General features: G+C 33.7%; 1 protein-coding gene across 1 annotated transcript in view; it reads right to left on the reverse strand.

The window, feature by feature from the left end:
* Window positions 1-27,684, reverse strand: part of LOC108909631 (neurexin-1-like) — a 341,617-nt gene that overhangs the window by 196,157 nt on the left and 117,776 nt on the right. The window contains exons 4-5 of the mRNA XM_023455085.1: window positions 21,797-21,957; window positions 19,051-19,077 (exon numbers count right to left, since the gene is read on the reverse strand). Of these exons, the coding sequence (XP_023310853.1) occupies window positions 19,051-19,077; window positions 21,797-21,957 (188 nt within the window). The remainder of the gene's footprint in view (window positions 1-19,050; window positions 19,078-21,796; window positions 21,958-27,684) is intronic.

Genomic DNA, 27,684 nt, shown 5'->3' on the forward strand with positions numbered 1-27,684 from the left:
TGTGTGTTAGTAAAACGGCAACAATCCAAGCTAAACTGTTGGATGAATATTCAAATCCCAATTGAGATAATGTGTGTAATAATATTATCATTAGAACTAACAGATGATAAAAACTAAACGAGCAATTCGACACCAAAAAGTAAGGAGGATTCTCTATACAAACTTACTCCCAAAAACTTCTGCTATCGGAGCTTAGACCCCTTTAAACGGATAGGTTAAAATTCAGTTTTTATTTTATCTCTCAGTGATGAAAACATTGTAATCTTACTTTATTTTATCAAACACCAATATTTTTAAACATCTATGACCTTGGGAAGGGTGAAAATTGCAACCCATAATCGTTTTTCTCATTGCATGCTGTTTAGGAGTTGTAAAACTTGCGAACCAAAAAATGGCATTTAAAACTTTTCTATCTTTAGTATTTTTTCACTAAAGTGTTCGTTTTTTAGTAAATACACTACATGTTCATTAGAAAAAAAAAACATTAAAAATAGCCAGTGTACAGACCAATTTTAATTTTGAACTGACTACATGCTGACTACTATACTATTATTTGTTTACCACATTCTTTCCATTTTCTTAATAATTATTAAGAAATCTTATAGGATTTACTAAATCTTATAGGATTTACGAAAATCATACATTGTTGACAGCAGTAGGGCATAATTCACGATTTTTTACACAGATACTCTTAGTTTCTCTGGAGATGCCATAATGAATTTTCATAACAATCACATACGACCTTATGAAAACCCACACACAGTGTTAGAATATAGTCACCAAACATAATTTTCTGGTAAGTGGAATTTGTCGGAGACTTTCTGATTGGCTCATTATTTCTTTCCAGCATATTGACTGAAGAAATTTATTGGAAATTTCTTAAGAGGNTAGTCACCAAACATAATTTTCTAGTAAGTGGAATTTGTCGGAGACTTTCTGATTGGCTCATTATTTCTTTCCAGCAGATTGACTGAAGAAATTTATTGGAAATTTCTTAAGAGGATATACTAATACTACTTAAAGAAAGCCCTGTTTTGTTAAGACAATAATGTTGTATATGCATAACGGTGCTCCAGTCCATTTCAACTTGGTTCCTAGGTATTGCATGTTATATGTATATCCAAATCGTTGGATAGGTAGAGGAGCACAATATTGGCTTTCATATTTCCCTAACTTAAACCCTCTCGATTTATATATCTGGGGACATCTTAAACAATAGGTTTATACGAATTCATTTGAAAATTTGGAGTAATTACGAAATTGTATTAATTCGCCTAGTAGAACAATTGTACGCCATTTCCCACAATTTCTCTAAACGTATTTAGAAAATCATTGTAACAAAGGATACTTATTTTATATTTAAAAAAGAAATCGAGCTTTTTAGTGAAAAAATATCTGCACCATTATATAACAGTGATTATAAAGTTTGGAACAAAATTCATAACTTTTATACTGAGTGATTTAAAAAAAAAAAAAAACACCGAGACAGGTCGATTTTATTCTCGGCCTATAAATTTGTTTTTTCTTATGAAACACTGTATATTTTTTCATATTCGGATATAGCTTTCTCTACGAATACATTGATGTAAGATTTGATGGGTCTATCATAAATAACAAGGGAGATATTGGGAGAAAATTACATTTATTTCAAAAAATTATTTAATGTCATCTTTCTTAAAAGAAATTGTACTTGGAAACGAAACAAATGCAAATAATTAACGAAAAAAATGACGAAAAAAGTTTGCAAGTTTAGCAATGAAAATTAGGGTCCTTTTTATTGGCACTCAGGTCACTCATAAAAGTTATTAAATTCCAGATTTTGGTGGTTGCTTAGAAACAAAAACACCAGTGTTGTAGCATGACATTTTCACAAATTAGTACGTTATTATAACCTTAATAAACTTCGCAAATTTATCATTCAATTTTTTGGGGCTTAGAAGGAATGGCAGATTTTTAACTGAACGTGAAAGGATAGAGATCTTAATGATGGTTGGATATCACCACATCCAACGTTGCATATCACCATAAGCTACGAACCCTTAAGCTATTAATCAAACACATGCTGACAGGTTTACAGCAGCTGGGTGTGTAAGCAATAGGACACGACAAGGTCGACCTCAAATCACTGAAGAAACCAAGTTAAATTTATTGCTGGAAATTGAAAAAAATCCTGATCAGTCAACAAGACAACTAGCCCTAAACGACAATGTGGATCAATCATATGTTGTAAAGTTGCTTCGCACAGAAAAGTGTCGTGGATATAGTCCAGCTGATACACGAATTAAATGAGGATGAATGACCCAGACAACCGGTTGCACTTTTGTAATGTAAATCCAAACTTTCTAAGCAACATAATTTTTATAATTTTCTTTGACGAGGCCACATTATGTTTAAATGGCTCAGTACATCGCCATAATTGTAGATATTAGTCAAATGACAAAAATTCCACAGTCAGCGTAAAGGCAAATTAAATGTATGGGTGGGAATCATAGGAAGGCGATTTTTAGATCCTTACTTGTTTTTAAGAAAACCTCACTGCTGCTAGATAAATTTTCTGCGTCTTAAGTTGGTGAAGGCTGTATCAATTCTTTTCTCCAACGCTGCAAACGACGATATACCCCATGAAAATATTTAGTTTCAACAAGATGGAGTTCCACCTCACTTTGGCTTAGAGGTTCGGCAATATCTTGATGAGATACATTCCCTAAAAGATGGATAGGACGGAGAGGATCTCTTGAGTGGCCCCTGCATTTCCCCGACTTGGCTACTCTGAATTTTTTCTATGGGGTTATTTAAAATCTACGGTATACTTCAATTGACCAAACAATTTAGCAGACTTACAACTGAGAATTTCGTACTGAAATGGAAAGAATCAGCCCAGAAATTATCAAGCGTAGTGTACTGTCTACGCTTCCGTTTCCTACTGGATTCTTGTTGCGCGATTTTTTCGATGCCGGGGCTAGTAAGACTCCTGGGAAGGCGTAGAACTTCGTATTGCTTTTTTTTTGTAAAAAATATCACAAAACTTTCTAAAATGGTTTGCTACTGAAATAATGGTCCGAGGTTTGGTTTACCGTGGTCCGAGAATCATTAGTCGATTCGTATTTATGTGTCTGTCACTATCATATACCTTATAAACTACTATGGTCTATGGTCACTATCTAAATTTAACTGATGACAGCGATGTCGCCGTTTTTTCGCTGTCTACGATGATTTTATATTTATTTTACATTAGATTTAATGCAAACGCTTGGGTTCGGTGACAGTACAAAGTGTTTACACTCGCGCGGACCAGTGCGAAATTGTTGGCGGAGGACAATTTGAAAATTTACATTAAATTCCGTTAAATTATTTGCATTTGTTTCGTTTCCAAGTACAATTTTTAATTAAAAATGACATTAAATAATTTTTTGAAATAAATGTCAATTTCTCGCAACATCTCGCTTGTTATTTGAGATAGACCCTTCAAACCTGTATTCGTAAGAGAAAGTTTTATCGAAATATGAAAAAATATACAGGGTGTATCATAAGAAACAACAAATTTGTTGGCCGTCCAGCTTTTCTGGGTCACCCTGTATACAACTGAATCATCTTAAAAGATGCCCCTCCGGAGAACATAATAGACCTGTCTCGGCGTTTTTTTTAAATATCGCTCAGTATAAAAGTTATGAATTTTGTTCCAAACTTTATCATAAATGTTATACTAAGAATGGAATGGTAATTAATTATTTACTAGTTTTCAACCATATATTAGTATACCACTGTCCGTATTATTAAATATCGTACCATCGTCTACGTCCCAACAGATATTAAATTTATGCTCTTGGAGTTTGGGAAAAGGTTAAGAAAGTCTACAGCTTATTCGAAAGAGTGGTGAAAGGGAAGTAGATAATTACTAAATGAAGAAATATTCCCCAATTGGAAATATTGTATAATATTAACTCCACAATAAAAGCTTTCTTTGCTAAGTACAAAGCCTCAGCGATATTAAAATATTTCTTACAAACAACAAATTATGTCAGAGAACTTACTTTTGTTGTGTTTATTAAGTCTCTCGTTCCAACAATCCCCGCATAAACGTATATAAATACGATATTTTAAATTCCACGGCCGAAGCTTTCACGAGTTTCCATTAAATTCCTAGGCAGTTTGAAATTAAATATACCGAGCCGAAAGTTTTAATTCAAGTCCCATGTAAAGCTTATTATTTCAATTACGCTCTTTATCCTCCACGTCTGCCGCTCCAAGACCGTTTTTGAATTGTGAATTCAGTAATTTAAACAACAACAAAGTTTAATTAGATTACCTATTGTATTTTTAAGGCGATTAGGATTGCTAGGGTCCCCATGGAATACAAAGAAATTCGACCGGGAGCTAATTTAATGGGTTTTGAGTTGGATACTTACACCAAATTAATGTGTTCTAATTATTTTGTTGAACAGGCTTTTAAAATATTAATTAATTTACTTGAATAAGGCCTGGTGCAAAGCTTCTTTGGAGGAATCAGGAAGTTTTTTGCAGCCTTTCGTGGGTGTTATTTGTAATCAGTTTTATTTAAAGACATTTGTCTTAATTTTGGCTTAGAAGCCAATGAGAAATGAAGTCTGTTCAGTATTTGAATAAATATAATACATTTATAAATTGCCGAAACAATTTATTTATTTGGTAGATCATGAACACATAAAAATGTTTTCCAATAGCAGTGCCACGTACATACACTCAGAGCATTACAATATGTAAACTTACCCTGCAAAAGCTAGTGATGGCTGATATCTGAAACAAAAATACGGTTAGGGATTTTAAGGCTTTTACGGCACGTGCTGATATTAAATTATTAAACAATTTTTCTCCATTTCGTAAATAATTACAGTGAATTACAAATAATACTGTGTTCTAAATTTCAAGATATTCGAGAAAATTGTTTTCTTATACAGCAGGATAAATATTTATTTGATAAATTGTACTTTTGCATTAACTGAGTGGGTAATATACAGGCATAACATTAGGACNGAAAACCTCACTGCTGCTAGATAGATTTTCTGCGTCTTAAGTTGGTGAAGGCTGTATCAATTCATTTCTCCAACGCTGCAAACGGCGATATACCCCATGAAAATATTTAGTTTCAACAAGATGGAGTTCCACCTCACTTTGGCTTAGAGGTTCGGCAATATCTTGATGAGATACATTCCCTAAAAGATGGAAAGAACGGAGAGAATCTCTTGAGTGGCCCCTGCATTTCCCCGACTTGGCTCCTCTGAATTTTTTCTATGGGGCTATTTAAAATCTAGGGTATACCTACTTCAATCGACCAAAGAATTTAGCAGACTTACAACTGAGAATTTCGTGCTGAAATGGAAAGAATCAGCCCAGAAATTATTAAGCGTAGTGTACTGTCTACGCTTCCGTTTCCTACTGGATTCTTGTTGCGCGATTTTTTCGATGCCGGAGCTAGTAAGACTCCTGGGAAAGCGTAGAACTTCGTATTGCTGTTTTTTTTTTGTAAAAAAAATTACAGAAACTTTCGAAGATAGTTTAAACTGAAATAATAGTCCGAGATTTGGTTTACCGTGGTCCGAGAGTCATTAGTCGATTCGTATTTATGTGTCTGTCACTATCTAAATTTAACTGATGACTGATGACAGCGATGTCGCCGTTTTTTCGCTGTCTACGATGATTTTATATTTATTTTACATTAGATTTAATGCAGTCTCGGGTTCGGTGACACTTACCTCCTTCGTGCGAATCGACTTTACTGATTGTTGGGCCTAGTTTTAATTGGAACTAAGAAATGTAATGTTTACATGAAAAATGAATATATATGTGGACCCAGTGCAAAAAAAAGGAACGTTTGCAAAGCGTTATTTAAAAGTAAATGTTGTAATGGGACAAAAGATGCAGTCTGTTTTCTGTCTCTGGGAAATATTTGTTACTTTCACTCGCTAATACCTCTAGGGTATTTGTTACTTGGTTCGGCTGACGGTTGGATCAGGTGTTCTGCTTTGGATCTACGGCCTCGTGGTTGCATTGGGACTGGATTCTTGATTTTTTGGTTGCACCTGGGCAGCTGGCACGGCAACTAGAACGTAAATCGCCCTGATTTGATGGTTCTCTGTTGTCGGCTCGTTGCTCTGGCATGGGCTCTGGGTAGGTTGGGACATCGGTTCGGGAACGGTGGTCCTTTATGGTCTTTTTCTCTCTGGGCTGCTGCTATGGTGTAGTATAGGTGGTTTGGTTTGGGTTTGTTACCAGGGCCATGTTGTGGCCTAGGTCTCTGGACTCGCTGTTGGCTTGGCTTTGGCGGTTGCTGCAGGAGAGCTGACGATCGCTCTGACTTAAGGCTCTGCGTCTGCTGCGGTCGACCTTGGCTTAGGCTGCCTGCGGCTTGGACCTGGCTGTGGTAGCTCGACGGGGAGCGGTATGTCACTTTGACATTGTTGCTCTCTGATAGCTGGCTGGCCTGGTTGTGGAGGTTGTGGTTAGTGGTGGTCTCCTGAGACTTGGTCGTCATCGTCGGACTCGTCGTTGCTTAGTTCGACGTCATCATTGCCCTGGGGCGCTGGGTGGAGGTCGTCTATGTGGTGAAGTTGAGTTCGAGCGCCGTGTCGCCCGATTTCGTAAGTAACGTCTCCCAGATATCGTAGTACTCTGCCGCCGGGGCCAGTCCAGACCGGGGCGAAAGCTTCTCGATACGTCGGATGAGACCTCACCATGACTCGTGCGCCGACTTGGAATTCGGTGAGCGGTTGGGTGTCTGGTTCGTAGAGTTTGGCTTGGAAATCTTGTTGGCGAGCTTGGATGGCAGCTAGATCTGGTCGCTGGAGTACGGATAGTGCTTGGGGCAGGTGTTGATCCCATCTCCGGAGTTGGTGTCCACGCATCAAAGCGCGAAGAACGTTACCGGACACTTCGTGATTCCGCCGCAATAGGTGTCGGCCTTGTTTCCGCCTGTAGCACGTTGCGTAAGCCTGCTGTAAACGCGTCAATGAGACGTTGTCCGACTGTGGGTGGTTCCTGCCTTGGAGTGGAACGTTCCAAAAAAGACAATTCACTGTCTATTTCTGAATGTCTTTGTTGAATTGGAGGTGGATATCTATTTTCCATATCGATACCTGGTTGTGAGGTCCTTGTGGGCGCACTTATCCACTCGAGGCCCCTTAGTTGGGCGCCATGTCTACGCCTCCGTTTCCTACTGGATTCTTGTTGCGCGATTTTTTCGATGCCGCGGCTAGTGAGACTCCTGGGAAGGCGTAGAACTTCGTATTGCTTTTTTTTTTTGTAAATAAAATATCACAAAAACTTTCTGAAATGGTTTGCTACTGAAATAATAGTCCGAGGTTTGGTTTATCGTGGTCCGAGAGTCATTAGTCGATTCGTATTTATGTGTCTGTCACTATCATAAACCTTATAAACTACTGGACTCGCCCAACTGTCATTTCGCCTATACAGGGTGATTCATTAACAATGGGAAAGTGGAAAGCTGAAGATACTACACGTGAAATGGTGACCATTGGCGCAATCATGCCTTATCCGAAAGTTGATAGTTTCGGAAATACAGGGCGTTGAAAGTTAAAATTTTAAATCGTTTTTTGCGATTATTCTAAAAATATGTAGGTTAGGAACTTGAAAATTTGTGAAACTATATTTTTTAAGGCGACGAATAAGTTATGTGTTGTAATTTCAGCATTGCTCATAGAGGGCGCCACTTACGACCAATTTTACCGAAAATTTAGTTAATAACTTTTTACCCCGTATGTGTAACATGAAACTTGATTCAAAACCTGAAAGATTTTTCCACTAAATATGTACTCTTGTTTCATTTCGGTATCTCGATCCGTTTTCGAGAAAAATCGATTTAACGAACACTATGTTTTGATAAGAAATTCGTAATAATAATTTAAAGTCAGTGTTCGAAGAATCCACCGTTGACATTTACACACTTTACACACCGCTTTCTGAGAGATCTTCGAGTTTGAAACAACATATTGAGATTGCGTTTGACTTCGTTGGCAGCGATTTGTATTCTTTACCACAACTCTTCACATGAACCAATAGATTCTTCCACATAGAAAAATGAAGAGAATTGAAGTCCGGACTTCTGGGTGGCCAAGTAAAAATGCTTCCACGGGTTGAAGAAGTTCTACTTTATTTAAGAAGAGACATGTGGTTCATGCACGACGGAGCTCCACCGCACTTTTCTCGGCCAATGCGTGCATATTTAGATGCAGTTTTTCCAAATCGCTGGATTGGCCATCTAAGCATTTTTGCTTAGCCATTCAGAAGTCCGGACTTCAATCTTCTTGATTTTTCTATGTGGTCTCGAATGAAAGATATAGTTTACAAAGAATCTATTGGCACGTGTGAAGAGTTGTGGCAAATAATACAAATCGCTGCCAACGAAGTCAGATGCAATCCCAATATGTTGTTTCAAACTCGAAGATCTTTCAGAAGACGTGTAAAGTATATCAGTGTTAACGGTGGATTCTTCGAACAATTACTTTAAATCATAATTACATATTTCATTTGTTTTATTGTTAATTGTTGTAATAACACGAAGAAACACTTGGTTTGTTTCACTTTTAATTTCTCGTATTATCCAAACAATGTGTTCGTTAAATCGATTTTTCTCGAAAACGGATCGAGATACCGAAATGAAACAAGAATACATAATTAATGGAAAAATGATTGTTTGAATCAAGTTTCATGTTAGACATACAGGGTAAAAAGTTATTAACTAAATTTTCGGTAAAATTGGTCGTAAGTGGCGCCCTCTATGAGCAATGCTGAAATTACAACACACATCTTATTCGTCGCCTTAAAAAAATATAGTTTCACAAATTTTCAAGTTCCTAACCTACATATTTTTAGAATAATCGCAAAAAACGATTTAAAATTTTAACTTCAACACCCTGTTTCCGAAACTATCAACTTTCGGATAAGGCATGTTTGCGCCAATGGTCACCATTTCACGTGTAGTATCTTCAGCTTCCGATTTTCCCATTGTTAATGAATCACCCTGTATAAACGGCAATCGCTCAGACGTGTGCGAGAGAGATGGAGCTAGTAAGGGCTTAGGCTTCGTTCACAGAATTTCGACTGCAGGGCGCTACATTTAATTCAACCAATCAGCTAGCTATACTCGATTCCTTACCCCTTTTTTCTGTTGGGCCGTATTCAAAGACTTTATAAAAATAATATAGAGACCAAAAGACAAAAAAATTTAATTTTTTCCAGTAGTGTAGGTATGTAAAAGGGTTTATTATATTACTGGCCTAATTACAGTACAATATTTGAACTGTTGTAGCTATAATATTCCAAATAGTTTTTATAGTGCCTTATTTATGTATTTCTCCATTTATTTTCTTCATATCATAAATTCGATCGGTTAAAATTACTGCAAGCTCTTCTGACGTAGTTATTTCAAATATTTCATATTTTCTTGCTTTGCAGAACATATTATTTGAAGAGAATTTTTTGCTAAGCACATTTCAGTTAAAATTTTTTCGTTATATTCGGTTTGATGTTAAAAAATAATTTGAAGAGTAACACATTTAAAGCGGCAAAATTTTGATGTTAAAATAACATTTTATTTTGAGGATGGGGGAAATAATATATTCTAATAAGTTATCATCGGAGACAACTCTACTTGGTCATTATTTTCAGAAAGATGCGAAAAGTATAAACATGTTGGTACCATCATAACTTCTTTCCTACCTATGAAATTTAATTTTTTCTCCACTTAAATCTCTCTTTACGCAATTTATCGCAGAATACGATTGCACCATATTTAGTTTTTACGAATCTTTCACATACACTAACTAAATCACACAAAAATTCAAGAAATCAATCCATAATGTCAATACATGATATTTACTTCAAAGTTTATTTACGGCATTTTGTACTGGTATACCCATGTAGCATCATTTGTTTTACCGGTATTTGCCTCAACTAGCTTCATCTGCCTAGCACACATCAGCGCGATTGATCTCTCTTTCTAGGGCCAGTCCATAGTTTACTAGGTCTATGGTCTCTATCTAAATTTAACTGATGACTGATGACAGCAATGTCGCCGTTTTTTCGCTATCTACGATGATTTTATATTTATTTTACATTAGATTTAATGCAAAGTCTTGGGTTCGGTGACAGTACAAAGTGTTTATTTACACTCGCGCGGGCCAGTGCCAAATTGTTGGCGGAGGACAATTTGAAAATTTACATTAAATTTCGTTAAATTATTTGCATTTGTTTCGTTTCCAAGTACAATTTTTAATTAAAAATGACATTAAAAATTTTTTTGAAATAAATGTCATTTTCTCGCAACATCTCGCTTGTTATTTGAGATAGACCCTTCAAACCTTACATCACTGTATTCGTAAGAGAAAGTTTTATCGAAATATGAAAAAATATACAGGGTATATCATAAGAAAAAACAAATTTATTGGCCGTCCAGCTTTTCTGGGTCACCCTGTATACAACTGAATCATCTTAAAAGATGCCCCTCCCGAGAACATAATAGAACCGTCTCGGCGTTTTTTTAAATATCGCTCAGTATAAAAGTTATGAATTTTGTTCCAAACTTGATCATAAATGTTATACTAAGAACGGAATGGTAATTAATTATTTACTAGTTTTTAACCATATATTAGTATACCACTGTCCGTATTATTAAATATCGTACCATCATCTACGTACCGACAGATATTAAATTTATGCTCTTGGAGTTTGGGAAAAGGTTAAGAAAGTCTACAGCTTATTCGAAAGAGTGGTGAAAGGGAAGTAGATAATTACTAAATGAAGAAATATTCCCCAATTGGAAATATTGTATAATATTAACTCCACAATAAAAGCTTTCTTTGCTAAGTACAAAGCCTCAGCGATATTAAAATATTTCTTACAAACAACAAATTATGTCAGAGAACTTACTTTTGTTGTGTTTATTAAGTCTCTCGTTCCAACAATCCCCGCATAAACGTATATAAATACGATATTTTAAATTCCACGGCCGAAGCTTTCACGAGTTTCCATTAAATTCCTAGGCAGTTTGAAATTAAATATACCGAGCCGAAAGTTTTAATTCAAGTCCCATGTAAAGCTTATTATTTCAATTACGCTCTTTATCCTCCACGTCTGCCGCTCCAAGACCGTTTTTGAATTGTGAATTCAGTAATTTAAACAACAACAAAGTTTAATTAGATTACCTATTGTATTTTTAAGGCGATTAGGATTGCTAGGGTCCCCATGGAATACAAAGAAATTCGACCGGGAGCTAATTTAATGGGTTTTGAGTTGGATACTTACACCAAATTAATGTGTTCTAATTATTTTGTTGAACAGGCTTTTAAAATATTAATTAATTTACTTGAATAAGGCCTGGTGCAAAGCTTCTTTGGAGGAATCAGGAAGTTTTTTGCAGCCTTTCGTGGGTGTTATTTGTAATCAGTTTTATTTAAAGACATTTGTCTTAATTTTGGCTTAGAAGCCAATGAGAAATGAAGTCTGTTCAGTATTTGAATAAATATAATACATTTATAAATTGCCGAAACAATTTATTTATTTGGTAGATCATGAACACATAAAAATGTTTTCCAATAGCAGTGCCACGTACATACACTCAGAGCATTACAATATGTAAACTTACCCTGCAAAAGCTAGTGATGGCTGATATCTGAAACAAAAATACGGTTAGGGATTTTAAGGCTTTTACGGCACGTGCTGATATTAAATTATTAAACAATTTTTCTCCATTTCGTAAATAATTACAGTGAATTACAAATAATACTGTGTTCTAAATTTCAAGATATTCGAGAAAAAATTGTTTTCTTATACAGCAGGATAAATATTTATTTGATAAATTGTACTTTTGCATTAACTGATTGGGTAATATACAAAGATAACATTAGGATCTAGGAAATGGTAAGAGATAAGGGGGTGGCTCAAATTAGAAAAAGTTGTATTTTTTTACCTAACAATGCCGTTTAGAAAGTTTTAAAATTCGTGGTAGTTCCGGAGTTATCCGAAATTCTGAATTAGATAATAGATAATAGATTAGATAATATTGTAATCGCTTTAAAAAGGTTTTTATCTTGTTTTAGCTATCATTTAAAATTTTTCCTAAGTACGGCCCTGACCGCTTTCAAATTATCTATTGGAGGAGGTCATAACAGTATAAAAGTCAATACAGCACAAAATATCCAACAATTTTTTTTTACTGCTGTTAACAATACTAATTAGAAATAATAAAACATTTCATAAATTCGTATTATTTTTTTAAATTATTGATTAAAAAAAATGGTTGGATATCTTGTGCTGTATTGACTATTGTACTGATATGACTTCCTCCAATAGATAAATTCTGAAAGCGTTTAGAGCTGTACTCAGGAAAAATGTTAAAAGATAGCTAAAACAAGCTAAAAATGACTTCAGATTTTGCCATAAAAATAGCAGCGACGTATTTAAAAAAATTAGCCTGATGATGGTTCATAGAAGACGAAACGTCGGATTTCAAAAAATGTTGACGCCATTGGATAGAGCGAAAAAAGTGGCACTGTAAATATGCAATTTATTTTAAAATTCGTTTTCAAATAAAGCCAGAAAAAAAAATAAAACGATTTTGTAAAATTTCGGGTTTTCCCGGATATCTCCGGAACTGCCGGGAACTTTAAAATGTTCTAAACGGCATATTTTTAGGTATAAAAAAACACAACTTTTTTCTAATTTGATCCACCACACATCTCTTACCGTTTCAAGATCTTAATTCTATCCCATCTTTATCTTGGACAGACTGTATAATCTAAAAAGTGTGTAACATCTATAGTAGGATCGTATTCGATGCAAAGTAGAGCAAAAAGTTGTGGTCTTTTATCAAAGGAAAATCGTGTCATCATTTTTAGGAGGCGTAAGATGAACCATTTCAAATTTAAAATGAAATTCAATGTTAAATCTGAAATACCGCTGCATACGCACTGAGTTCTGGTAGTAGCTGCAGTCGCCCAGGTGCATCGAGTGTACGAACTGGTCGGTTATACGTCAAATACTAACCTGGCGAGCTTTGCCGTCAATTAGAGAGCGCTTCCAAAAAACAAGTAAACAACAGTGGCGCGTACAGAGGTAAAATGTAGTACATATGTGGAATTTAGGAAACAAATTGGATTTATAATAAATTACATTTAAAATAAATAGTTTATGAGAATAAAGGAATTTTTGTAGGAACAAGGGTGCCAGACCTGAACTGATCCCCTCGTCCCTTCATAATGTATAAAGAAATTATTCAATTTGTAAAACCCTTAAANAAAAACTATATTGTGCATCATATTCAATTAGATCGAACAAAAGAAAAATATAAAGTTTTTAGCGTGTTTATTTGGACAAAATCTTTACTATTTCTGAATGAAACCATACGACTTGCATGCTTCATATATTAGTTTTTCAATATGTGAATTGAAAGATAACTCGTCGAATTAAAGTAACACCTCTAGAAATATAAGTCAAATATTATTTTCGATAATTTTAAAGTATAAAACATTATGTTACACATCTCAGCATTCATAGGAACGTTATTCAATTGGCACCAATTTATCAATTTGAATTGAATTATTTTGAAGACATACCATTTTATGTTTCGTAGACGATAAAGAGCATAGCATTGCATTAATACGTTTTTCCGTGTTAAAACTTTTGGTGGTAGCACTAACTTGATCACAACGTGCTTCATAACTATTTCTTGTTCTAGGTATCTACTTTTCTGAGCACCCCATACACTTAAAGTTAATGTACTTTTTATTGGTCACTGCAGAACATGAAAGTTTATTTCGGCGTATTAATCTGCATATTTTTTGCCTGTAAGTAAATATAAGAACCGGCTAATAACCGGAGAATTATACATACTCACAAAACCGACTACTAATGGCGTTATTTATAAAATTGTAATAATACTAATAATACAACCTTACCTTCATTTGATATTCCACGCGATGACCCAACCTATAATTTACTTTTAAATGTGTCGTAAATCCTACGATAAGGTTATGTTTTTTTTTTCTTTTGGTAAAGTAAATACTGATTTGTTTCTATAAAACTAAGCAAACATAAGGATACGACATACAGAGTGTGCCTCAGAAAATTTGACCTTCTTGTAGGTTTGGACGGAGTGAATTTATAAAAAATTGACGAAAAGGATTAGTTATTTAGGAAGCGTGGGTGTATTAAATTAGAAAATACGGAAAAATATCAGATAACTACAAATAACATGGAAAGAGGTAATAAAATAGATACACAAAACTACCGGAAGTAGATTGAATTTATGGCTAGGTTATTAGATATAGGGTAGAACAGCACATCATAGTGAAGGAGATAGAGGAAAACTATGTCTCTGTCATGCCGTTATAGTATCCGCATACTGAACAAATTTTTCTTCGCAGACGTGTTAGCTGTGTGCTAGTAAAACGGCAACAATCCAAGCTAAACTGTTGGATGAATATTCAAATCCCAATTGAGATAATCTGTGTAATAATATTATCATTAGAACTAACAGATGATAAAAACTAAACGAGCAATTCGACACCAAAAAGTAAGGAGGATTCTCTATACAAACTTACTTCCAAAAACTTCTGCTATCGGAGCTAGACCCCTTTAAACGGATAGGTTAAAATTCAGTTTTTATTTTATTTCTCAGTGATGAAAACATTGTAATCTTACATTATTTTATCAAACACCAATATTTTTAAACATCTATGACCTTGGGAAGGGTGAAAATTGCAACCCATAATCGTTTTTCTCATTGCATGCTGTTTAGGAGTTGTAAAACTTGCGAACCAAAAAATGCCATTTAAAACTTTTCTATCTTTAATATTTTTTCACTAAAGTGTCCGTTTTTTAGTAAATACACTACATGTTCATTAGAAAAAAAACATTAAAAATAGCCAGTGTTCAGACCAATTTTAATTTTGAACTGACTACATGCTGACTACTATACTATTATTTGTTTACCACATTCTTTCCATTTTCTTAATAATTATTAAGAAATCTTATAGGATTTACTAAATCTTATAGGATTTACGAAAATCATACATTGTTGACAGCAGTAGGGCATAATTCACGATTTTTTACACAGATACTCTTAGTTTCTCTGGAGATGCCATAATGAATTTTCATAACAATCACATACGACCTTATGAAAACCCACACACAGTGTTAGAATATAGTCACCAAACATAATTTTCTGGTAAGTGGAATTTGTCGGAGACTTTCTGATTGGCTCATTATTTCTTTCCAGCATATTGACTGAAGAAATTTATTGGAAATTTTTTAAGAGGATTTACCAATACTACTTAAAGAAAGCCCTGTTTTGTTAAGACAGACATGTTGTATATGCATAACGGTGCTCCAGTCCATTTCAACTTGGTTCCTAGGTATTGCATGTTATATGTATATCCAAATCGTTGGATCGGTAGAGGAGCACAATATTGGCTTTCATATTTCCCTAACTTAAACCCTCTCGATTTATATATCTGGGGACATCTTAAACAATAGGTTTATACGAATTCATTTGAAAATTTGGAGCAATTACGAAATTGCATTAATGCGCCTAGTAGAACAATTGTACGCCATTTCCCACAATTTTGCTAAACGTATTTAGAAAATCATTGTAACAAAGGATACTTATTTTATATTTAAAAAAGAAATCGAGCTTTTTAGTGAAAAAATATCTGCACCATTATATAACAGTGATTATAAAGTTTGGAACAAAATTCATAACTTTTATACTGAGTGATTTAAAAAAAAAAAAAAACACCGAGACAGGTCGATTTTATTCTCGGCCTATAAATTTGTTTTTTCTTATGAAACACTGTATATTTTTTCATATTCGGATATAGCTTTCTCTACGAATACATTGATGTAAGATTTGATGGGTCTATCATAAATAACAAGGGAGATATTGGGAGAAAATTACATTTATTTCAAAAAATTATTTAATGTCATTTTTCTTAAAAGAAATTGTACTTGGAAACGAAACAAATGCAAATAATTAACGAAAAAAATGACGAAAAAAGTTTGCAAGTTTAGCAATGAAAATTAGGGTCCTTTTTATTGGCACTCAGGTCACTCATAAAAGTTATTAAATTCCAGATTTTGGTGGTTGCTTAGAAACAAAAACACCAGTGTTGTAGCATGACATTTTCACAAATTAGTACGTTATTATAACCTTAATAAACTTCGCAAATTTATCACTCAATTTTTTGGGGCTTAGAAGGAATGGCAGATTTTAACTGAACGTGAAAGGATAGAGATCTTAATGATGGTTGGATATCACCATATCCAACGTTGCTTATCACCATAAGCTACGAACCCTTAAGCTATTAATCAAACACATGCTGACAGGTTTACAGCAGCTGGGTGTGTAAGCAATAGGACACGACAAGGTCGACCTCAAATCACTGAAGAAACCAAGTTAAATTTATTGCTGGAAATTGAAAAAATCCTGATCAGTCAACAAGACAACTAGCCCTAAACGACAATGTGGATCAATCATATGTTGTAAAGTTGCTTCGCACAGAAAAGTGTCGTGGATATAGTCCAGCTGATACACGAATTAAATGAGGATGAATGACCCAGACAACCGGTTGCACTTTTGTAATGTAAATCCAAACTTTCTAAGCAACATAATTTTTATAATTTTTTTTGACGAGGCCACATTATGTTTAAATGGCTCAGTACATCGCCATAATTGTAGATATTAGTCAAATGACAAAAATTCCACAGTCAGCGTAAAGGCAAATTAAATGTATGGGTGGGAATCACAGGAAGGCGATTTTTTGATCCTTACTTGTTTTTAAGAAAACCTCACTGCTGCTAGATAGATTTTCTGCGTCTTAAGTTGGTGAAGGCTGTATCAATTCATTTCTCCAACGCTGCAAACGGCGATATACCCCATGAAAATATTTAGTTTCAACAAGATGGAGTTCCACCTCACTTTGGCTTAGAGGTTCGGCAATATCTTGATGAGATACATTCCCTAAAAGATGGATAGGACGGAGAGGATCTCTTGAGTGGCCCCTGCATTTCCCCGACTTGGCTACTCTGAATTTTTTCTATGGGGTTATTTAAAATCTACGGTATACTTCAATTGACCAAACAATTTAGCAGACTTACAACTGAGAATTTCGTACTGAAATGGAAAGAATCAGCCCAGAAATTATCAAGCGTAGTGTACTGTCTACGCTTCCGTTTCCTACTGGATTCTTGTTGCGCGATTTTTTCGATGCCGGGGCTAGTAAGACTCCTGGGAAGGCGTAGAACTTCGTATTGCTTTTTTTTTGTAAAAAATATCACAAAACTTTCTAAAATGGTTTGCTACTGAAATAATGGTCCGAGGTTTGGTTTACCGTGGTCCGAGAATCATTAGTCGATTCGTATTTATGTGTCTGTCACTATCATATACCTTATAAACTACTATGGTCTATGGTCACTATCTAAATTTAACTGATGACAGCGATGTCGCCGTTTTTTCGCTGTCTACGATGATTTTATATTTATTTTACATTAGATTTAATGCAAACGCTTGGGTTCGGTGACAGTACAAAGTGTTTACACTCGCGCGGACCAGTGCGAAATTGTTGGCGGAGGACAATTTGAAAATTTACATTAAATTCCGTTAAATTATTTGCATTTGTTTCGTTTCCAAGTACAATTTTTAATTAAAAATGACATTAAATAATTTTTTGAAATAAATGTCAATTTCTCGCAACATCTCGCTTGTTATTTGAGATAGACCCTTCAAACCTGTATTCGTAAGAGAAAGTTTTATCGAAATATGAAAAAATATACAGGGTGTATCATAAGAAACAACAAATTTGTTGGCCGTCCAGCTTTTCTGGGTCACCCTGTATACAACTGAATCATCTTAAAAGATGCCCCTCCGGAGAACATAATAGACCTGTCTCGGCGTTTTTTTTAAATATCGCTCAGTATAAAAGTTATGAATTTTGTTCCAAACTTTATCATAAATGTTATACTAAGAATGGAATGGTAATTAATTATTTACTAGTTTTCAACCATATATTAGTATACCACTGTCCGTATTATTAAATATCGTACCATCGTCTACGTCCCAACAGATATTAAATTTATGCTCTTGGAGTTTGGGAAAAGGTTAAGAAAGTCTACAGCTTATTCGAAAGAGTGGTGAAAGGGAAGTAGATAATTACTAAATGAAGAAATATTCCCCAATTGGAAATATTGTATAATATTAACTCCACAATAAAAGCTTTCTTTGCTAAGTACAAAGCCTCAGCGATATTAAAATATTTCTTACAAACAACAAATTATATCAGAGAACTTACTTTTGTTGTGTTTATTAAGTCTCTCGTTCCAACAATCCCCGCATAAACGTATATAAATACGATATTTTAAATTCCACGGCCGAAGCTTTCACGAGTTTCCATTAAATTCCTAGGCAGTTTGAAATTAAATATACCGAGCCGAAAGTTTTAATTCAAGTCCCATGTAAAGCTTATTATTTCAATTACGCTCTTTATCCTCCACGTCTGCCGCTCCAAGACCGTTTTTGAATTGTGAATTCAGTAATTTAAACAACAACAAAGTTTAATTAGATTACCTATTGTATTTTTAAGGCGATTAGGATTGCTAGGGTCCCCATGGAATACAAAGAAATTCGACCGGGAGCTAATTTAATGGGTTTTGAGTTGGATACTTACACCAAATTAATGTGTTCTAATTATTTTGTTGAACAGGCTTTTAAAATATTAATTAATTTACTTGAATAAGGCCTGGTGCAAAGCTTCTTTGGAGGAATCAGGAAGTTTTTTGCAGCCTTTCGTGGGTGTTATTTGTAATCAGTTTTATTTAAAGACATTTGTCTTAATTTTGGCTTAGAAGCCAATGAGAAATGAAATCTGTTCAGTATTTGAATAAATATAATACATTTATAAATTTCCGAAACAATTTATTTATTTGGTAGATCATGAACACATAAAAATGTTTTCCAATAGCAGTGCCACGTACATACACTCAGAGCATTACAATATGTAAACTTACCCTGCAAAAGCTAGTGATGGCTGATATCTGAAACAAAAATACGGTTAGGGATTTTAAGGCTTTTACGGCACGTGCTGATATTAAATTATTAAACAATTTTTCTCCATTTCGTAAATAATTACAGTGAATTACAAATAATACTGTGTTCTAAATTTCAAGATATTCGAGAAAATTGTTTTCTTATACAGCAGGATAAATATTTATTTGATAAATTGTACTTTTGCATTAACTGAGTGGGTAATATACAGGCATAACATTAGGACCTAGGAAATGGTAAGAAATACGGGGTGGCTGAAATTAGAAAAAAATTGTATTTTTTATACCTAACAATGCCGTTTAGAAAGTTTTAAAATTCGTGGTAGTTCCGGAGTTATCCGAAATTCTGAATTAGATGATATTACTATTGTAATCACTTTAAAAAGGTTTTTAGCTTGTTTTAGCTATCAATTAAAATTTTTCCTAAGTACGGCCATGACCGCTTTCAAATTATCTATTGGAGGAGGTCATAACAGTATAAAAGTAAATACAGCACAAAATATCCAACAATATTTTTTACTGCTATTAACAATACTAATTAGAAAAAATAAAACATTTCATAAATTCGTATTATTTTTTTTAAATTATTGATTTAAAAAAATGGTTGGATATTTTGTGCTGTATTGACTTCCTCCAATAGATAAATTTTGAAAGCGTTTAGAGCTGCACTCAGGAAAAATTTTAAAAGATAGCTAAAACAAGCTAAAAATGACTTCAGATTTTGTCATAAAAATTGCAGCGACGTATTTAAAAAAATTGACCTGATGATGGTCCATCGAAGACGAAACGTCGGATTTCAAAAAATGTTGACGCCATTGGATAGAGCGAAAAAAGCGGCACTGTAAATATGCAATTTATTTTAAAATTCGTTTTCAAATAAAGCCAGATAAAAAAATAAAACGATTTTGTAAAATTTCGGGTTTTCCCGGATATCTCCGGAACTGCCGGGAACTTAAAAATTTTCTAAACGGCATATTTTTAGGTATAAAAAAAAACAACTTTTTTCTAATTTGATCCACCACACATCTCTTACCGTTTCAAGATCTTAATTCTATCCCATCTTTATCTTGGACAGACTGTATAATCTAAAAAGTGTGTAACATCTATAGTAGGATCGTATTCGATGCAAAGTAGAGCAAAAAGTTGTGGTCTTTTATCAAAGGAAAATCGTGTCATCATTTTTAGGAGGCGTAAGATGAACCATTTCAAATTTAAAATGAAATTCAATGTTAAATCTGAAATACCGCTGCATACGCACTGAGTTCTGGTAGTAGCTGCAGTCGCCCAGGTGCATCGAGTGTACGAACTGGTCGGTTATACGTCAAATACTAACCTGGCGAGCTTTGCCGTCAATTAGAGAGCGCTTCCAAAAAACAAGTAAACAACAGTGGCGCGTACAGAGGTAAAATGTAGTACATATGTGGAATTTAAAATATTTAAAATAAATAGTTTATGAGAATAAAGGAATTTTTTTTGAACAAGGGTGCCAGACCCGAACTGATCCCCTCGTCCCTTCATAATGTATAAAGAAATTATTCAATTTGTAAAACCCTTAAAAACGTACTTCATTGGTTCCCTTGACAGGCAATGATTTATTACTTTGCATCGAATATGATCCTACTATAGCGGATGTAATTCGATGCTGGATGGACATGTAGGTAGCGGAATAGTTGTTTCTCCTAGTTATTAAAATAATACTTAAAAAATATTACCTATGGGGAATCTTTTTCAAGAATAATTACATTCCATCACCCATTTCTTTTTTTCATATGCTTTTCAGAAAATTTTTTCAGAAAATTTCCTATTTCTATAGAATAAATGGAAAAGAAAAAATTAAATTTAATATTTTAACTGAAGCTGCGAAAAACGATTTCTCAAATTAAACAAATTTTTTTTCGGAACTGGTTGAAAAAAAAAACGAAATGATGACTTGTTTAATTTTGAAGAAAAAAAATCTCAACGAACTTAAACAGCTTAGTTTTCGATATATGTGGTGTTCTCGAAAATTAGTTGAAATATTTTAGACTGTATAGGATGTTTCGTATCAAAATATTGGAGCAAACACATATTTTTTAAAACTGAATACCTCATAAATTTTTACATACGTAATCAACACCTGCAAAATTTCATTTACAATAATTTATGAGTTTTATTATTATTACCGAGGGGTAAACCGCTGAGGAAGTTTTTGTACATGTCCCCAGGAAGTCGAGAAGAAGTTAGAGGAAGTTATAAGGAAGTTGAGGAAGTTGAAATGAATTCCGCATGAAAGGAATTCCGAAGGAAGTCGGGGAAGTTTTTAGGAATTCCAAGGAAGTTGAGGAAGTCTGGAGGAAGTTTGGAGGAAGTCGGGAAGTTGGAACCAAACTCCGCATGCGTGAACGGTAAACGCATGCGCAGTATTATCTTTTATAGAAAAATTCGGAGAATGTTAAACATTTATGTGGAGGAATTTCGAAGCAATCTAAGAGAAGGTCTGAGGAAGTTTGACGAAGTATAGAGAAGTTTTTGTACATAATCCAGGGAGCGGTTTACCCCTTGATTATTACTTATCGAAGTAATACTTAATAGTAATAGTTTTTGAGTTGGTTGTTAATTTATAAAATTTTAAAGTCCTGTATTATTTTATTCTATACAATGTGTGAATTCTCTCTTTTTAAAATTTGTTTTTTTTTAATTCCTGATAAATATTATCATAAAATTAGCTCACCTCCTGAATCCGCCTGTGAACGCTGACCTTATGCCACTGATTGTCATCAAAACGGACTTTATTGGGCTTGATTTGCATTTCTTGCTTGCCATTCGCCAATCCCATAGTTAGACACAGCCAACCTTCTTTGATTGCTACGTTGAGATAGTCGCTACCTTCTCCTGAAAAAAAAAAGAGACAAATAAGTGACCTTTCGCTGAAAACAAAAGGAATAAAGTAAATTTAATGAAATTAACTTAAACTAATTTTAAGTTTTAAATAAATGTTTTAATGCAAAGAAAAAAATAGAACTGACGCCAATGTAAAACTAAACTTGGTCATATTGACAAATTGATGACGACAAAAAAATATAATGAATTTATGTCAAATCGACGTAACTTCTTTTGACACGGAAATATATAAAACAATAAATTATTATAGTAGTTTTTTTATTTATGTATTTATTTACTTATTTATATATTTATTTATTTATTTGAAAATGTACTATTCTAAATGTTTCAACCCAATTACAGAGCAGCAATTAAATACTACATTGAACGAAAAACAATGAATAAAAAATAAATAACTAGCTACCAATAATACAGTTAGACTGCCTTGGGTGCCAGGACACAAAGGCATTAGTGGACACGAGAAAGCGGATGAACTTGCTAGGAAGTGATCTAAGACAAGAATAGTTCATTGGCCCGGAGCCCTTCTGCGGTACATCTGCCAGTGTCGATGTCGACAGGGAGGCTCTGGGCAAATGAACTGAGACAGGACACAGGAAATACTGGACTTCAAGGCCAGGGCATAGTCATTCTAAGGAGCCTATGGAATATCTTCGAAAGAAAGAGCAAATAAAATGTAAATTAGAATTTTGTAATAAGTTTATTCACACTTTCTCCAGATAAAATATTGAGCTTGGACAGTATATATGAATAACCAAGACTATTGTGCACAATTTTATAAAAAAAAAACTGGGAAAAAATATTCACTATGTTATATGAAATATTTAACTCGACTTGTTATCGCTTTTAAACTGTTATAAAAATAGATCAGAATCTTTAAATATTTGAAACAAGGATAAAAATACCATATTATGTTTTGATAATGTTCTATAGACTCTTTCGTAAAAAGCCTACTCCACATCTAAACAATTTTCACCTATGTTTTTAAACAAATATTTTTTGCTTGCACCTGAACAAACGTAGTCTGTCAATATTAGAATTCATTCGGTTTCAATATTGCAAATAATATACGCCAAAGTGAAGCAGATATAGGAACTTTTGGAAGCTACGCATATTTCTGAATCTAAGAAGTAAAAGACTTTTGAGGATGGCATTTTTTAATATAAAAATAAAAACGAGTAAAATTACACTAATGTTTGTGTAAGTCTAGCGAAATTGTTCGAATTGCCCACCCTGTACCATTTGGCATTGTCCTAAGCGTGTGTAAACGCCGTCTACACTTCGTTCAAGCATTCCCGGGTCGATTTGATTTATTTCAAAACGAATACGGTTTTTAAGTTCTTCCAAATCACCTAGTTTGTTTGTGTACACACGCGATTTCAAATAGCCCCACAAAAAAGAGTCTATAGGTGTTAAATCAGGCGAACGCGGAGGCCACTCGATTGTTCCACGTCGCCCGATCCACCGGCCAGTAAACGTGTTATTCAAGTACTCCCGTACACTCCATAATGAGGCGGTGCACCATCCTGCTGAAACCAAATTCTTTCCTCAGGAATATCAGGATCCTCGTTGTTCGGGAATAACTCTGCTAAGCTTGGGACCAAATCGAGCCGCAGGAAATCCAAATAGCGAGCAGGAGTTAAATTTTCCTCGAAAAAATACGGGCCTAAAATACGACGCCCTATTATTCCCGCCCAAACGTTAACCTTTCGGGAGTGCTGATGATCTACTTCTTGCGCCCAGTGCGGGTTTTCCTGATACCAATACCGGCAGTTATGTCGATGCACCGATCCATTAAGATAAAAAGTAGCCTCGTCAGAAAAAATTATGTTCTTGAGGAAGTCGGGGTCTCCGTTACATCGATGCATTAAATCTTCACAAAGGTGGAGACGGCGGTCTGGGTCGTCCTCAGTCAATGCATGTATCAAGTGACCCTTATAGGGGTGAAATTTCTCTTTTTTGAGAAAGTTCACCACAGTTACATGTGAAATATCATTGTTCAATGCAATCGACCTTGTACTAGAATGAGGGTTGTCCTGGATCTCCACCAGGATATTCAGTCTAGTTTCATCATCTACTCTAGGTCGACCCGCACGAGGAGCATCTTTCACACTACCAGTGTGACTTCCTTGCCAGTACCCTACTAACCGTAGATTGCGTAATTGGTGGTCTGTCAGGGTACGTTGCATTAAATAATTGGCAAGCTTTTTGATGGGTTCGTAACTTATCGCCGAAACCAATCATCCTCAAAATATCAATTCTATCGCGTTCACTAAGTTTTGCCATTTCGAATTAAACGATTTCACCAAAGAATGTTAAATCGGTACTGATTTTTAGTCTTCAATATTTCAGGTAATCTATTCCTTTCAAGTAAACATTTCTTTGGATCTTTTTTTTTTGAGGAATTTATCGGCAAACTCGAAGACAAAAAGTCGACCTTAATTTGCTACATACTATTTGGATTTTGTGCGGTTGAACTTGGTTCTAAATTTTGCAGTTTGATCAGGATCCTGACAATATCTGATGAATAATTCCGCAAATAATTACATAACACCAGTTGCAACTTAAGTTATCTGAAATGCTTTCTGCCGAATAAATTTTTTTCTAAGGCATTTGATCCGTATACAGCAAATTATTGCATTCAAGAACTTAAGGTGCATTTTTCTAAAAAAAATATTATGTAAGACATCGAAATTGTCACACCGTTGTTTAGATAATTATCACTGTCATCAATTTCGAATGAAAAAAATATGCGTTGTCATTTAAAAAAAAAATTATGTCATCGCTGCCGTAAATGGATTATCGAAAAAAAAATTTTCCACAAAACAAGGTGCCCTGGATCAAATAAAAATCGATGGGTCTCACCGTTTTTCGAAAAAAAATTGTTTAACGAAAATATGAATTTTATGTAGAACTTTTTTATCACGCTGTATGTATGTATATAGTCAACTTGAATATGTATGTATTATGTACATACAATACATATTAAAGTGACACGGTTACTCTTGACGATTAAGTTACGTATCAACACAAATAAATATTGTGGATGTCGTCAATTGGAAATTGAAAGAATACTCTATAACTATAAACTAAACTTTCGATAATAATCGTTTACTATCTTTGTCAAAGTTAAAAATAGTTAAAATGAACAACAAAACGTTAACGTATTTTAATTACATCAAAGAGGCACTTAGTTAACCGAGTCACTTTATAAAACTTAAATTGCGATATAAACTTTTTATTTTCGTTATTCTGAACAGCTGTCTAGTCAAAACTGAATAAAATTTCAAACGTAAAATAAGTCTACTTAATCTTATCACATGCTAGCACGAAAAAAAAAACTGGAATTCAATTCTTCTAAAAATTAGGAATAAATATTTGCGATATCAATTTTGTTTAGATAATGACAATAAATATGGGCAATTCATAATTAAATCCCTTTTTTTATTTAATTCTATTAAACGCTGTTTCAAAAGCTTCCAAAATAATATTTTGTTATAATAATTATACTCTGTGCAAATTACTTTTTTTAACTCTTATGTGATGTCAATCGATCTTTTAATATTTTAGAAGTTTGACTTAATTGTTACAAGGAATACCTTGACCTTTTTAAATTATCATCATCTTTTAATTTACTATGTTTGTTTTCAAATTTTTTTGGTAATTTTTGTGTTAATTTAACATAATTTTCAATTTTAAATACATTTAATAAATTAAGGGTAACCCTTCCAATAAAAGGAATAGAAGTATAAAGGGACAATGGGTCTGATTGATCACTAATACCATTATTATTATTATTTTGCAAATTATGTTCAGAACCACCTATAATTTATTACATTATATTGATTACTAGTATTAAAAATTAAACGTTAAAAAAACCGTCAGAATTTTTTACAAAAAATTTTAAATTTTCTTAAATTTTTGTCAATTGAACTAGGATAGCCGATTTCTTGTTTCCTTGTTCAAGAATTCACAATATATATAAGTACTGAATTATCTCGGTTATTAATTTATTATAAGAAAAGTGATAAATATAACAGTTGTAGACTTGTTGAAATTTTAAATAAGTTTTCGAAAAATAGTCGAATATCACCTAATATTCAAATGCAAATTTTTACATTTTCACAATTTTATGGATCCACTACTATTAAAGTAATAGAGAAATATTATACTAAAAAATGTTTGATAGTTTCTGACACATTTGGTATTTTACAAATTATATACTCGAAGCAACAAGACAACAAAATGTTTAAGCAATACTGGAACCAATGGTAACAGATGGTTAGTTGTTTCGAGTATATACAGGGTGTCCGCAAATTTCACAGACAACGCTTGACTGCATATTCACGACGATAAATAAATACGATTTACAAAAAAAAAGTTAAATAAAAAATATTTGGTTTTTGAGTTACAAGCCTGCAAAGTTGTCAAAAATAAAATTAATTTAATTAATAACTTCATAAACCTTTTACCGATCACGTTAAAATTTGGGACATTTATTTGGACTATTATGGCGTATTATTTCTTAAAACTTTAGTCAAATCGATATACTGGGTGAGTGAGTGGGTGAGTTTTCTCCGGTTACCTCTCTCTTTTAGCGGTCAAAATTTTTACAGTGGTTATATTTTTTTAAAACAGACAGCAACATTGAAAAAATCGTTTTATTTAAAAAAAAAATGATGTCGCTTGAGAAAATCGCCTACAGAAAGCCATTGTTGAGAAAAATTGCATTATTTGCAGGTCTGTATGTTTCGGTTTGCGTAGCAGTGTCACGGATTTAAAACTTTGAGGAGTTACGTAGGCGATGCTGATTGCTATCAGGTAATATCACATGTAAATTATGGAAATTTACAACTCTATTCCTAGTAAAATTCGTTGGTACTAAACAATTTTTGAAGCAAATTTTTATCTCCTGCGAAGCCTTTCACCAACCAGCGGTAAAATTGTAAACGTGCGTTGGGAACTAAATTTTAAGTTTTTGAGCAGGAGTTAAATGAAATGGCCGAAGAAGTTGCTTTTTTAAAGTTTTTTGAACATTAGTTTTACATTTATTTAATTGTCTTGTTACACTGCAGACACTGTATAATTTGTATGTGTGGGGTGATGAAAATAATGCCATTTTTCTCAAGAATTGCTTTCTGTAGGCGATTGCCTCAAGAGACAATATATATTTTTTTAATTAAACCACATTTTCAACGTTGCTGCCCATTTAAAAAAAATATGACCAAAGTAAAAGTTTTGTTCTCTAAAAGAGAATACCTAATTATTAATAACCGTAATATTATAAGTTTAAACGTTTAATGCGATTAATTAAAAGCGTAAAATTAATTTCCCATGTTTTTAAAAATCATTTTTCATAGGCAACATTTTTTTTTAGAAAATTACTATAAAAGTATTGAATTAAATGAAGCCTATATTAAAATTGTAATAAAACCGTCATTATAAAATATTTATTTATGAAATTTGGCATGAAACCGTTTTAGGGGATGCAGAATCCAGTGCCGTAGATAGATTTTAAATAAAAAAATCGCTAAACAGTTTTTGTAAAATTTGACAGTGAAAAAAATTCATAGTAGGCCTTGAAAATCAAAATTTCACCTTCTAATTTTGCATCATGAGAGTGCTTTTGGAGATCTATCTTTTAAAAAAAATCCGGTTCAAATCGGTCCAGAAACAACTTTTGTACGCGAGTGTTTCCATTTGAAATGGGTCACACTGTAT

The sequence above is a fragment of the Anoplophora glabripennis genome, unplaced genomic scaffold, assembly GCF_000390285.2.
Source record: "Anoplophora glabripennis isolate ALB-LARVAE unplaced genomic scaffold, Agla_2.0 scaffold455, whole genome shotgun sequence".
NCBI classification, from domain to species: domain Eukaryota; kingdom Metazoa; phylum Arthropoda; class Insecta; order Coleoptera; family Cerambycidae; genus Anoplophora; species Anoplophora glabripennis.